Source organism: Triplophysa dalaica, chromosome 3, assembly GCF_015846415.1.
Source record: "Triplophysa dalaica isolate WHDGS20190420 chromosome 3, ASM1584641v1, whole genome shotgun sequence".
Taxonomy (NCBI): Eukaryota; Metazoa; Chordata; class Actinopteri; order Cypriniformes; family Nemacheilidae; genus Triplophysa; species Triplophysa dalaica.
The window spans coordinates 23472934-23487317 of NC_079544.1; the positions used below are offsets into that span (position 1 = coordinate 23472934).

The 14384-nt window shown below is 37.9% G+C and overlaps 2 protein-coding genes across 6 annotated transcripts in view; one reads left to right on the top strand and one right to left on the bottom strand.

Moving 5' to 3' along the window:
* Positions 1 to 6260, top strand: part of LOC130417718 (interferon-induced very large GTPase 1-like) — a 28046-nt gene extending 21786 nt beyond the window's left edge. Inside the window, exons 5-6 of the mRNA XM_056743438.1 lie at positions 491 to 561; positions 719 to 6260. Of these exons, the coding sequence (XP_056599416.1) occupies positions 491 to 561; positions 719 to 5404 (4757 nt within the window). The 3' untranslated portion in view covers positions 5405 to 6260. The remainder of the gene's footprint in view (positions 1 to 490; positions 562 to 718) is intronic.
* A 2149-nt stretch (positions 6261 to 8409) lies between these two features.
* Positions 8410 to 13579, bottom strand: LOC130417719 (uncharacterized). 5 transcript variants are annotated; one of them, XM_056743441.1, is made up of 8 exons: positions 12070 to 13579; positions 11746 to 11968; positions 11482 to 11647; positions 10773 to 11087; positions 10337 to 10438; positions 10137 to 10244; positions 9858 to 9953; positions 8410 to 9616 (listed from the first exon to the last, which is right to left on the bottom strand). In XM_056743441.1, exons 4-8 carry the CDS (start codon positions 11070 to 11072, stop codon positions 9137 to 9139), a joined length of 1086 nt encoding a protein of 361 aa, XP_056599419.1. In that variant the 5' UTR covers positions 11073 to 11087; positions 11482 to 11647; positions 11746 to 11968; positions 12070 to 13579; the 3' UTR covers positions 8410 to 9136. The 5 variants fall into 5 exon arrangements, 3 of the variants coding, with proteins under 3 accessions (XP_056599419.1, XP_056599417.1, XP_056599420.1); XR_008906211.1 differs by having other exon boundaries at positions 9858 to 10438; XM_056743439.1 differs by having other exon boundaries at positions 11482 to 13579.
* Between the last annotated feature and the right edge of the window lie 805 nt (positions 13580 to 14384).

The following is a 14384-nucleotide window of genomic DNA, read 5'->3' on the forward strand; positions in this document are numbered from 1 at the left end:
ATTCTGAGGAATTGACGCCATATGCACTGTATTTATACTGACTATATTCGTCAGTATTTGCATACTAGTTGCATGTCTTGCGGCAATTGCGTTGTCCAATAAAACTTTAGGAAAAGCGGAAAAGGGGAGAGTTTTAAATGCAGTTCTCCGCAATGTCTCGTTCCTGCTTCTCAGGGAACTGAGGTTACGAAAGAACTGGAGACATTTTTACACATTTACGGTAGGAAATTTATAAAATATCTTCATAGAACATTGATCTTTACTTAATATCCATGATTTGTCAAAAATATTTTATTTTTATTTTTTGCGATTACAAAAAAAGTTCCTGTGGAACTTAAAATTGTTTTTTTTGTTCAGGGTCACAAATATAAACATTGAAAACTTGATTTTAACCACAGGGGGACTTAAATATTCAGTCTCTAAATGTTTTTCCAACATAAAGTGATACATCATTTGTAGTTAAATGTTTTTTTTTCTCAAAATTTAAAAGGCTCAGAAAAAGCTGGAAGCAGTGTTCACATTAGATCACAGCCATGGATGAGCTCGGCAAAAGATTTTAGGGTAAGAAATATGTAAAAATATATGTATAAATGTTGAAGTTACGTAAATAAGACTTAATACTGCAAATGGAAAATATCTTGTGTGTGGAAGTTAACTAGACAAACACATGAACATGAACATTCTGTGATGCTATTTAAATGTATTCTCGTGTTTTCAGCTATCTGCAGAACAACTGATGGGCAGACTTCATCTGGAGGGCAAATATCAAAAACTGAAAACAGCAGATTTTCTTCAGATAACTGAAAATTCACAGTCTGGGGAGTTTTGTTCGGAGGAAAAATTTGCTCAAACATTTCTTCGAAAATTACTTGCATTGGACTACACAGTGAGATGCATCAAAATTGGAGAGAACAATGAACAGAACGACACACAACAAAGATGTAATAAGTTGTCTACAAGAGATGCCTTTAATGATATTTTTGGAGAAGCAGCTGAATCTGCTGATGAGACTAACATATTAGACGTTATTGACTTAATGGATGCTCAGATGGCTGTGTTTTATAGTGCCGATAGTTTCTTAAAGCAGCTCATAGTCACTAAACTCTCACAGTGTCAGTTTGCTCTTCCTCTGCTTGTACCAAATCCATTCACACAACAGATTGAGTTTCCTCTCTGGACATTTAGACAAACCAAAAAGAGCTGGAAGACGACTGATGATAAAGGTCAAACCCAACCAGTCTACAGGGCAGAAACTCCAATGGTGGCTTTCTTCAGGTTTGGCTCTGTGTCCTCATCCAAGTCTCAGTTGATTAACAGTTTGATCAATGAGAAACACAACACGTTCTTCCATAGAAACTGTCCAGGCAGCAGCAGAACCAGAACACTGATAGACGGGGTGGTGGAGATTGCATGGTACTGCCCATCTGGAGATGAAACAGATACATTTCCTCAATGTGTTGCGTTCTGTAATCTTCATGGTGATGGAGGAGACAATGAGAAACAGCTGGATATCATAACACAAATGTCTTCTGTAAATGTTGTTATTTTACCTCAAATTACCAAGAATGACAAAAGCATGACAAAGATCGAAAAATTATACCAGGGTTCAAAGCCACTCATTTGTCTTCTTACTGAGAATGATTACACTCTCAAAGAAGCAATACAAGGAAAACACAGAATAGGTTTGAGAGACAGAAATCAATCTACTGTCTTTGAAGAACTCAGAAAAGCTATCAATAAAGGATTCTCATCTTTAGAATCTTCTTCCCTTTTCAAACTTGAAGATGTGGCCAAACATATAAATATCACAGTAGATGAGAAGACTGATGAAGACTGCAGGAGTGGAAAAGATGCAGCGCAGAAGATGATGAGTTTACTGGAGAGTAAAGATCTAACAGAAATCAAAGAATCATTACTGCCGTGTCAGGGACAACTGTGGCATCAGTGGTGCCAGATGAATAAAGAACTACACAGACCTACATTGGGTGAACTACATAAGAGTGATAATATAGAAAAAAACAAAAGTGACAAGAAATCAGAAATGCTTAAATTCCGTGATCAGCAGCACACATTTGGTGTAAGTGAATTTATCCAAATCTTTATTCAACAATTGAACTCACAAGAAGGAAATGAGATGGTGTATTTTCTTAAATGGCTTGGGATTCTACTGGATGACTTCACCACTGAAAGTGTTTCAGCCCTTCATCATGAATATGATAAAAAGTGGTCAGATGGTGTAGGTCTTAGAAATAAACATGATAAATCACAACAACAGATGGCTGAACAAGAACTTGAGAGAATTTCTGAGAAACTACAAGCTGCAACCTTTGGTTTGGAGCACATACTGAGAGAGGTCGGTCAGATATATGAATCATGTTCATCTGTGATAAACAACAAGAAAAACCTGAAGATTAACTTCAGAACTCTTCCTGGTCTTGCAGCAAAGATGATGATGTCTGGATTTCCACTGGAGCTGATGGATGGAGATGCTGCTCACGTTCCTCTTATCTGGGTTACAGCCGTTTTAGATGAACTCATCAAGAAACTGGGAGACAAAAGAGTCTTTGTACTGTCAGTTTTAGGGATTCAGAGCTCTGGGAAATCCACCATGTTGAACGCCATGTTTGGTTTACAGTTTGTTGTCAGTGCCGGCCGGTGCACCAGAGGAGCTTCCATGCAGCTGGTCAAAGTGTCAAAGGAGATGAAGATGAAAAAACAGCTGAAGTTTGACTATATTCTGGTTGTTGATACTGAGGGTCTTCGTGCTCTAGAACTGGCTGGAAGATCAACAAGAAATCATGACAATGAATTGGCCACATTTGTTGTTGGTCTTGGAAATATGACGTTAATCAACATCTTTGGAGAAAACACTGCTGAGATGCAGGACACTCTTCAGATTGTTGTTCAGGCCTTCCTGAGGATGAAGAAAGTCAGACTGAACGCCAGTTGTATGTTTGTGCATCAGAATGTTTCAGATGTTACGGCTGGTAAGAAAAATATGGAAGGAAGAAGACGCCTTCAGGAAGAACTGGATAAAATGACAAAACTTGCTGCCAAAGAGGAAGACTGTGATAAAGAGTTTTTCAGTGATGTCATTGCATTTGAAGTACAGAATGATGTCAAGTATTTTTCACAGATCTGGGAGGGAAGCCCACCTATGGCTCCACCAAACCCAAACTACAGCAGAAACATTCAGGAGTTGAAAGACAACATTCTCTTAAAAGCTTCTAAAGGGAGCGGCATCACACTGTCACAGTTCAAAATGCGTATTGATGATCTTTGGACTGCACTGTTGAATGAGAATTTTGTGTTCAGCTTCAAAAACACACTGGAGATTTCTGTATACAGAAAACTAGAAACTAACTATAGCAACTGGACATTCAGTCTCAGGAGTGCCATGTTGAGCATTGAAGACAAATTCTACAAAGTGATTGCAAATGGAAACGTGGAGATTCATGATCATGATCTGATAGCTGAACTGAAAACAGCAAAAGACGAAGTAGAAAAATCAATGAAATCTTACTTTGATGAGGACGAAGACAAAGACATTCTGTGTCAATGGCGAGGGAGATTTGAAACACAAATTAGAGATCTACACAATGATCTGGTAAAGGACACGAAAATAAAATGTCATGAAGCAAATGAGCAGAAGAAAGCCAGGGAGAATCTGGATAAAAGAAGAACAGAGTATGAAAAAATGCTTTTCATTCGAAGCAAGGAATGTGCTGTGAGCCTAAAAAGTAAACGAGGAGACGAACGCGTTCTGAAAAAGGAATTTGACACAATGTGGATTAAATGGGTCACTGAAATGACAAATGATATTCCTCCACTGAAAGACTTTGATTTATTGGATGATGTCACTCGGGTTTTATCTAAAATACATGGACCAACTTTTGTTAATCTGAGACTAAATCAGCAATATTTCAAACAGATAGTCCACAGAGGTGATTATGAGGACTACATTATACTACAGAGACATCTAGAGCAATCTAATAAAACTGTATCAGTAAATAATCACCAATATAATGTCTCAGTTAGGCAACTGATTCATAATGTTATGCAGGAAACTGAGAAAATAATGGAGAAATCACCAGTCAGAAGACACGGCTACAATGTCAGTTATATTCAGGCATTAACAGACTGTGTGCAAACGTTAGTACACCAATATCAATCAGAGAATCAAACATACAAACTGAAAAGAGAGTTTATCACAGATCTCTGTCTCTATGTGTGTGACACTGCAATCAAGACATTTACTGAACAACACAAAGAATTCAGGGACACAATTGATCCAAGAATGTATCTTGAGAAGCAGAAAACTCAATATTACAGCATCTTCAAGAATCACTGGAGTGGAGCAACAGCCACAACCATACTAATCGATTTTATCTGCAGCAAACTTGAACCGTCCATCCTAGAAGCTGTTTACGACAAAACTGCGATTGATTTAGCAGCACAGATGAAGTCTGACATACGAGCATTAAGAGAGAACAGATCAAATCTGGAGAAACACATTCTGAAATCCCTCGCAGAAAAAGAGGACTTTCAACAATACGTACAATACATACATCAACCCAAAGAACACTTCAAACAATTCATTAGCAAAAAGGTGAAGAAATACTTCACCAAACAAAGTGAAATAATATTAAATATTTTCAAAGGAAATCTACAACTGAAAGAGCAGATTGTAAGTAATGCTGTGCATGCAGTGACAGTGGAGGTCAAAAACAAGGGAGGAGATGGAAACATGTGGTTCAGAAGTTTCACCAAAACACTCACTAATATGCTGAAATTCACAGGAGAGTCATGTGTTAATCTCACAGAAGTTAAAGACTTGGATTTTCTGAAAAATCATTTGAGTAAAAGTCTGAATGAATTGATGAAAAAGCTACAGAACAGTTTTTCAAGCATTAATGACATTAAAATGGAAAAGTGCAGGAAGAAACCAGATGAGATTTTGATCGATCACTTCTGTCAGTGCTGTTGGGTTCAGTGTCCCTTCTGTAAAGCCATCTGCACCAACACAATGGAAGATCATTCTGGAGATCACAGTGTTCCTTTCCATCGTAGCACTGGACTGAATGGGCGTTTTTATAGAGAAACAACAAACTTGGCTAATTGTTTCTGCACAACAGAAGTAACAACTGATAACTGGCTTTACGCAGAAAATTCTTATGAAAAAATTTTTTGGAGAGAATACAGAAAAGGAGGTCCAGAATTAGCTAACTGGAGTATCACTCCTGACTTCTCTGAGCTGCCGTACTGGAAGTGGGTTGTTTGCAGATTCCAGAAAGATCTTGAAAAGCTCTACAGTAAAACATTCCAGGGACATGGAGAGATTCCAGATGAATGGAGACGATACAGAAAAGATGATGCTATTGAGAGTTTGGATAAATACATCTAGTGAGGAATTAAGAGAAACTCTTGCACATTCCTATTTAACTCAACTCAACTCAACTCAACTTTATTTATATAGCGCTTTTTACAATTTTCATTGTTACAAAGCAGCTGTACATGAGACACATTAAATACAAGTATGAATTCTAAAGCAGCCCCCCCGGCCAGGCAGATAGTGCAAAACAATATGCAAACGGTGGTGAGGAACCCAAAACTCCCATCGAGAAAAAAAACCTCAGGGGAACCCAGGCCCAACCAGGGGATTCCAGTTCCCCTCTGGCAAAAGCTGCTGCCTCTGCACAAGCTCAACAGTGCTTGCACAACAAGGCTTAATAAAAATATAAAAATTAAGGATTTAAGATTATCATTAACAATCTAATAGCATTTGAAATGTTGTAGGAAAAACAAAGTTGTCGCGTCCTTTATCCAGCTCTATCCTCTTAGCACTTGTCAGGTCACCGCTTCCCATTCTCAGCTCTGCCATCAGGTCTGGGCATGAACTGCATCCTGCGGTAACCTTGGAACAAAGAGACAAGACTGGCTGAGAGTAGAGTACTGTTCTGCACTCTTTGATGCAACAAGTACATCATTTGTTGTTGGATGTGTTCCTGGTTCCGGTTGATCTAAATAATGCAGCCTAAATCCTCTGAGGATTAATATTATGGAGGTGTAGTGTATGCAAGATTAAAAAGATGAGTCTTTAGTCTAGATTTAAACTGACAGAGTGTGTCTGCCTCCCAGATGATTTTCCCATTTCATTCTGCCTCCCATTTACAGATGATGTTTTGATTAAGCTGTTTTGAGCTTAATTCTGAACTGATTTTTACAGGAATTTAGATTGTAAAATAAAATGTCTCACTTTATTTGGATCCATTAATCAGCTTTACTGTAATACAACAAACCATTTTGAATTCAATGAGAAATGTTTATAGAAAAAAATTATCCATTGTTAAAGAGAAAGTTAACCCAATTATTTTTAATTCTGTCTTCGTTTACTCACCATTAAGTTTTTCCAGATCTGTATACATGTCTTTGTTCTGATAAACACAGAGAAGGATATTTGGAAGAATTCTTGTAACCAAACAGTATTGGTCACCATAAGGCGCTGTCCGACCAGATAAATTCAGGAACAAATTTGATAGATGGCTGTCATTCGTAAAGTTTATCCTCAGGCCATTTCCAAGATCTCATTCACAACGGCAAAAGGAACTATTTAGTGACGTAAGCCAGTCGACAGCAATGTCATTTAAGCGTGTCTGTCTAACAAAGACAAACATTTAAACAAATAGAATTCTGTCAATCAGGGTTTGCTTACATCACAAGTAATTCCTATTCTGCTGGTTCAGATGTGGCCTCAGAGAAGGCAAGCTAAAGTGTTCCTCCGAAAAGGTTATCTGGAACTAAAATTCCAACCGGTTCCTGCAGTGCGAAGTATCACAGCAGACGTTACATTGTTCTCTGTGTAAATTCAGTCCAGATGCATGATTTTAAGTAGGGGCTTCAGTCAAAGACATTACCAGGTCAAGAAAATAACTTAAAATACCATTCAAATATATTTGCTTAAATTGAAAAGTGATGTGCTGTTACACTTAAGCCGCCTTTTCACTGCACACGACAAACAACGGCCAATGGACCGGAAGTCTTTCATTTCCGATTGAGAATCGCACAGGGTCTGCATGGGGTGACGACAAGTCTGCAGACGCAACATTTCCAGATCCGTCTTAGGAAAAATATTTAGTGACTTGACCGCGTAAGACTCTCCGCATGATTTGCATGGTTACTAGCACAAAAACATAGTTCATTTTCGTAAGGGGTATGCACAGGCTTGTCATTTAAATTGCGCTGCATTGTTTCTTACATGTTTTTAAAAAACGGTTTATTTTATATAATTATTAGTAGACTTTTATTGTTTACATGTAGGTTGGTTTTTCTAGGGTCCCCCAAACTGTTTCTGTTTCTCTGTATTGTGTTGCATTGTATTAGGGGGGAATCGTATCATATCCCATAGGGTGAATCGTATCGCGTCACATCGCAATGTGAATCGCCGAATAGGGATGAGTAACGTCGCATCGCAAAATATTTGAATCGCGTCGCATCGTAATGGGGTGAATGTATTGTGTTGCATTGTATTAGGGGTGAATCGTATCACGTCGCATCATAATTGGGGTGAATTTGTATCCTTTCACATGTCAATAGGGATGAATCGCATCGCGCCACGTATAATGTTTTAAATCGTATCGCAATGCATTGATAGCTGTTTTAATGTGTGGTATGGTTGGCATGATAGGGATCGCATCGGCCTCAATATGGAGACGCACGTCAGTATTTCACTGGAGTCACGCCATCTGCGGTTCGGATAAGTGCGGTCACGCTATCTATATACGCTTTAAAATAAAGTGCGCGTCTACATGGGGTTTAACGGTAACGATCGGTTAGGATCCTTGGTTTTACATTAAAGATTATGTGAATTAATATAAAGTTTTCAGGCTGTTAACCTGTTTCATTGTGTAATAATTGCATCCCAAAGTCACGTCTTATTCTAACAAACATATTAAAAAAATCATAAAAATATGAAATCAAATTGTTTTCTACAAACTCCACTAGATTCTTGTTCTACATCTCCCTTAGTACCACTGTGTCGATTTTTGTGTTATTTTACTGTGTCATTGTGTAATAATTGCACACCAAAGTCAAAACCAAAACTAACTTACAGACATATTTTAAAAATTCATAAAAATATTAAATCAAATTGTTTTCTACAAACTCCACCACATTCTTGTTCTACATCTCCCATAGTACCACTGTGGTGATTTTTGTGTTATTTTACTGTGTCATTTTGTAATAATTTCACACCAAAGTCAAAACCAATACTATTAATTATTAGCAGTCGTTGTTGTATTAATTTGTTCATTGTAGAACATATCTTTATTATGATAACCAGGTTAATTTTTTCAAACAATCAATCGAATATTCCTTTAACAAAAAATATATTGCACCAGATATAAGGAAATGAGTGCGCATGCATACGCATGCACACACACATGAAATCAGTCTGTTCTGATCTCTCCACATGGAATAACTTAGTCAGTTATAGTTGGATTCTTGCCAGTCTTCAGTTAAAGTCCTCTCCAAGAGTCCACAACACGCCCATAAGCACCTGCAACAAACCAAGAACTGTTTATGCTCACGCTTTGTGCTTTCAATGTGCACTGATTTCAACACTAACCTGTTTCCAATGCTCTCCAATCTCTGGACTACATTTGAAGAAAAACATTGTTTGTGATGTAACATTTACTCATTCTATATTAAGCAACATCATCCCAAGTACCTGAACATTTCAATGTCAGCACAAACATTTAGTATAGTATAAAATTAACTCCAAACCTCTATACCGTAGATTTTAATTAGTGCAGACTTCACAATTCCACTCTTCTGCTGTGGTGTCCAAAGCTGTGTGTGGGACAGACACACAGTTGGGGTGGTACCAGTTATTGCAGTTGCTGCACTGCACCATCACCTCTTGGTTGTGTGAGGTCCTGCAGATACATTGAACGTCCACCTGGAATGTGGCCCTTTCAGGTTTTGCTTGTATTATCTGATATGTAAATACTGGAGCCTATTTGTTCCTCAAAGCTCTGTACATGTTTCTTTCTTGAAACTGGCACTCTTCTGGTTTGACTCCATCACATAAGACAGTTGCAAAGGCTAATGCAAAAACTCCGCAACTGCTAGATGACTGCTACATTTGTACTGCAGGTTTTTTTATCTTAAACTGGGGGGCTTGTGGACGAATCAACCAGGACAACTTTTGATTTGTCTGCTTGGTGATGTTTGTGTTTAGGCTGTCATATAGGCACACCTCGTTTGGTCCACAGAAAAGGTTGCTTGCTGTGATCCAGTGGTTGTCATTTATGTGCAATATTTGAACAAATGGTTTCTGTGGTGTCCCAACCACACCCCCTTGGTGAAGACACTGATAGAGAAGGTTGGACTGAAACCCATCTATATCAGGGAACTGTTGAGAAATGTAAAAACAAGCTGCATCCATTTCATCACTGCTGAGCCAAGTTTGTGGGTGCAGGATGCTTAACCTTTGTCCTTCTTTGATCACTACTTCTTTCACCAATTTTCTGGCTTGGATTACTTTCTCCGGTGAGTGATCTCTCCAAAGTGGTCCATAGGATTTTTGTCTTTTTGCTTTTAGCGGTTTCCTCCCTTTCTGTGGGATAAACACCATAAAAAACATTTATCTTAATGTGATACTTGAATAGGCATTTCCAACTCCCCTTCCTCTATATAGAGACAGTACTCCCTTACAACACTGCGTTACCAGTATGATCAGTTAAATTATCTTTGCATAAATCTATACATTTATTATGTGTATTGTTGTGGTGAATTTTAATTGTCAAACTTTTGAGAATGCAAGTGCACACTACAAAAGACAGTACCTTTAAGTTTACCTTCAAAGTATCTTTCTCTTGGCTGTCTGTCTTTGCTTCTTGTGCTAAGACTGATGGTGTTTGTCTGTCAGGAGAAGGTCTGCCGGCTGTAGACACCTGGTTTATTTTTGGGAAAGACATTAGAAACTGGAAATTTCATTGAAGAATGTGGTATAACTTAAGTAGCGTATACTAAAGGCTGGTACAATCAAATTTTTTCAATATGTCTCAGACCAAAATGTACAATTTTAACTTAAAGGTGTAAGTGTACACCTGAAAAGACAGTACAGCCAAGTTCACCTCCAAAGCATCTTTGTCTTGGCTCTCTGTCTCTGGTTCCTGTGCTGACACTGATGGTGTTTGTCTGTCAGGAGATGGTCTGCCGGTTGTCCTCTGAGCTGTAGACACCTGGTTTATTTAGGGAAAGACATAACTAGTAAACTAGAAATATCTTTGAAGAAATTGGTTTTACTAAAGTATCCAAATGTGCTTCATGTTACCACTGCTTTTTTTAAATGAAATGGCTTGTTGATGGCGGTAACATAGACTCCTCTCCTTCTTTGCTTTCGCTGCCTCCACTTCTCCTTTAAAATACGGTGCGCCTACAAAATGAAATGTATAGGAGTTCTTATATATTTAAACGTTTATTTGTATTGTAGTGACATTCTTCAACATTTGTACATATTATTTGTACATATATTTTTACAACTTGATATATACTGTATGTAAGAAATATATACTTTTTATTTAAGCTTAAATACCAAAAAATTTTTTTAGAGTGTGTTTAGTTTGCTAATGTATATCTTTCTCTGGGGCGATGCATCTTAGACTTCTCATACCAAAGAAGCAATTTCTCATGTGTCTGCGATATGTAAAATATTAACATTTTTCGACACATAACACTTACATATATTTAAGTACAATAGACTGTTATACCTTTCGTTTAGTGATACGTTCCGCATCATTAAATTCTCTCAGAAGTGCAGTGTGGGTGTCTTTATAGGTCATTATGAAGTCATCAAGTCTGTTCAGTCGTCTGCCTCTAAAGCAAATTTTCTTCAAGTTCCACTGACTTTTTTCCATAATTCCTTGAGTCTTGTTGTCTTGTGTGAAATTCTGATAAGAAAAATAAAAAGGGTTTACAGTACAGTACAGATTGATATCACACCTGGCATTTTTTCTTAGAAATTTTGGAAAATTTCTTTGAGAAAAGCTGGTATGGGGGTCCTTCACCATGCCTGCCCAGGTCCCCTGAAGAGACAGTTAAACACATTAGGTTTACAATTTATTTGGTTTAATAATCTGCATCCATCATGTGCTACACCATATCTGTGTAGAACTTAGAACAACACTACATCTGTAAAGCTAAAGTTAAAAACTTGCTTGATGTGAAAGCAGCGAAAAGGGTAGGAGACCTTAACCTTAAAAAATTACTTTGCATAACAAAACAAATAAATATATTATTAAATAATATATTTAATATTTGCCTTGAAGCAAGCATTTTAATAACTGACTCAATCTCGTAATATTTGTCCATAGATGGCAATGGGCAAGTAATACTTTACCCTAAATTATTGTGAATAAGTAAATATATGTTTAAGTCTTTCCCTGAGTGATTCTTTTAATCACAAAAAGTGTAACTGACCCAGCATCATGCTTGTCCATAGAGCTGCATGACTCAAGAAGTGTGCAGCCAATGAGGAGATGAATGTCTCAGTATAGTACACATTAGGATCCCCTTGCTTGTTGAGGGGTGCAGTGCCTATGACCTTCATGAAATGCTTGTGAAAAGGCGTTTGACTGAAGGTGCCCTAAAATATGACATTTACATGATGTTTACATTAGTGGTTCTAACCAGGTTAGCAGAAAACATTATTTCAAGACATGTTTTAATGTGTTTACAGTGTACCTCAAGGTCCTCAGAAACTATGCTGTTGTCATCAACCACTGACTCTCCAACAGTGGTCAACAAAGCCTGAATGTTGTTGAAGTGTTTTTCAACATTTTCTGAGCTGCATGGGCTTGAGAAGATGACAGTGCAGCTCAGGAGCATATCATCAAACTCAGCAATGGACCTTGCTGTGGTCAGAAGTCCAAAAATATGCATGGCCAGCTTGTAGTTCTTTGGTGCACTGAAAGACAAAAAAATTAAAATATTCATCATAAGTCATCATAAATTATGTATTGTCCTTAATATGGTTATGTACTTAAAAAAAAGTGAGATTGTACTTACTGCTTTTTGCACAGGGATTTAGCATTTTTCATGATTTGACTAAGACAGCGGTGGAGTATAGGCAGATCAAAGTCTTCAGCAGTCCCTTTCCCTGTCAGAATTCTAAAATAACTTTGGAGCAAGGCATTGAGGTTGGTTTGGCAGAAGACGAGTGAAATGGCATGCATGAGCACCAAGGATCCATCACATATGATCATAAGTGGACGGATGTTTTTGTGACCATATTGCTTGGCATGATCTGTTTAGAAAGCACTCTGAAAATACACAATTGATGAGGTTGTGTGGTCACAGGTCACATAGGTAGCTGCTGGAAAAGGAGAGGAACCCTTATTTGGGTTTCTGACCACTAGCTCATATATGTAAAAAGGACCTGTGTTGTCTTTACTTTTCATCACAATGCTTCCTGTTGCGTCAATATAGATGTAGTAGAGTAGACGGGGCGAGACCGTGGTTCGAGTCCGGTGAGTAATTGTGAATAAGCGCCAGATGTGCGCACACCGGGCTCGAATCACGTAGGAGATGGGAGCATATGAAAGGAACGAGCGACCGGACCGTCGATGAGAGAGGACCGGGCCCGAAGTTATGTTAAGTTTATATTTATGTTCTTATCTTTTGTATTTAAGTTTTGTTCGGCGGCGGTCGTCCGTGAGGGAATATTACTTTATTAAATGTTTTGAATGTCTTCCGGTTCCCGACTCCTTCCTTCCCTTTTATGGAGATGTATTACAATAGACAATGTCGCATTTAGATCTTTGGTGGAATATGTCAATGCTTTTCTTGGACCAAAGCATCACACCCTTCGGATGAAGGATAACTTTCTGGATTACCTCATCCGGTTCATCTCTTTTTTCATTTACCATCATCTGGAGACTGACAGTTTCATTTCTATGTTTCCTGTCCTTCATTCTTTGTCTCCAGGAAATGGATTTCAAAACACCTGGCGAAGGTGCCTCATCTCGACAGCCAGATTCTACCACAGATTCCCTAAGGTTTTCTATTTTCTGAAGGAAGAGTGCCCTTGGTAGTGTTGTTTGCAATTGCTGACTTATTTCCTTTTGGGCATCGGCTCTTACAGGTCTCTTTTGGAGCTCTCTTTTATTGTGCACTGACATGTCACCTCTGAAGGACACATGTGCTTTAAGTGTTTTCTCACTGTGAACAAGAACTTCAACTTCTACTGGACAGTCAGTAAACATACAATAGCCAGAGCATTTAAAAACAGGTGCGTCCCTGGTTGATCCTTGTATTTTAACCCTGTGCCTGTAAAGGCAAAACTGCAATATGGATGGACTGTGCGAATGCCTGAAGAGATAATGTTGGTCCACTGCAATCCCTTAAAGTGATCTTTTTTTTGTTTTTTTCTTAGTGTTTTCCAGGCAGTTTGAGGAATAAAAAAAAAAGAATGTGGTGCAGGAACACTCTCTGTAAAGAATTCATTTTCTTTGTCAAGACTAACATCATCGACGCTGTCACTCCAACTGTCACTGTCTTTCATCCTTTAATCTCTGTTGTGAACCTACAAATGAATAAGTATTCATTGATTCATTCATTCAAGACAATTCCATATAATTTCTCAATATAAATCATTTAGTTAGTTGTCTAAAACAGCTTACTGGTGGTATACAGTAAATGTGTATACGTTTAAAAGTAAATACTATCATCTTATCACTTACATTTTCCTCCTGCTGGACCTTTTTCATTTCATGTGTAGTGTCTACTGTTAAATCTTCATCCTCCTGTATGAAGTCCTTCTCGCTCATGTTTTCTTTATCATCATCCTTTTTTAATGTTTCCATCTTCTGTTTAACTTCTTCCTCATTTGCGCATTCAACCTCTAGTACATCTTTCTCTCCATCTTTCTCCTTTAGCACTGTCTTAACCTCCATTGAGTCCAAGTTCTTTACTTTTTCCTGCCCAAACTCTTTAGGTTTTTCTGAATCTTTATTTCCCTCTTCTGCTTTCAAACATTCCTCATCTTTTACGATGTCCTTCATCTTAGTATGTTCTTTTCCATCTTCCTTTTGAAAATCACTCAGGTCTTGAGTAAATTCTTCAGCTTGTGCACCTTCAGCCTCTGGAGCATCTCCCTTTTCATCTTCCTCCGTTTGGACATTTTTCATATTTTCATCTTTGTGTGCCTTTTTAGTTTATATCTATTTGGGGATGTATTTGGTACACCCAAAACTATGCAGAGTTCTGCCCAGAACTTGTTGTCTTGCAGAAGACATGTTTTCTGATCAGACAATGACTTCGTAAGCTGTTTCGTAAGTAAGATGTTCTTAAAAATATCCTCAAAAGATACGTATATTTTTCTG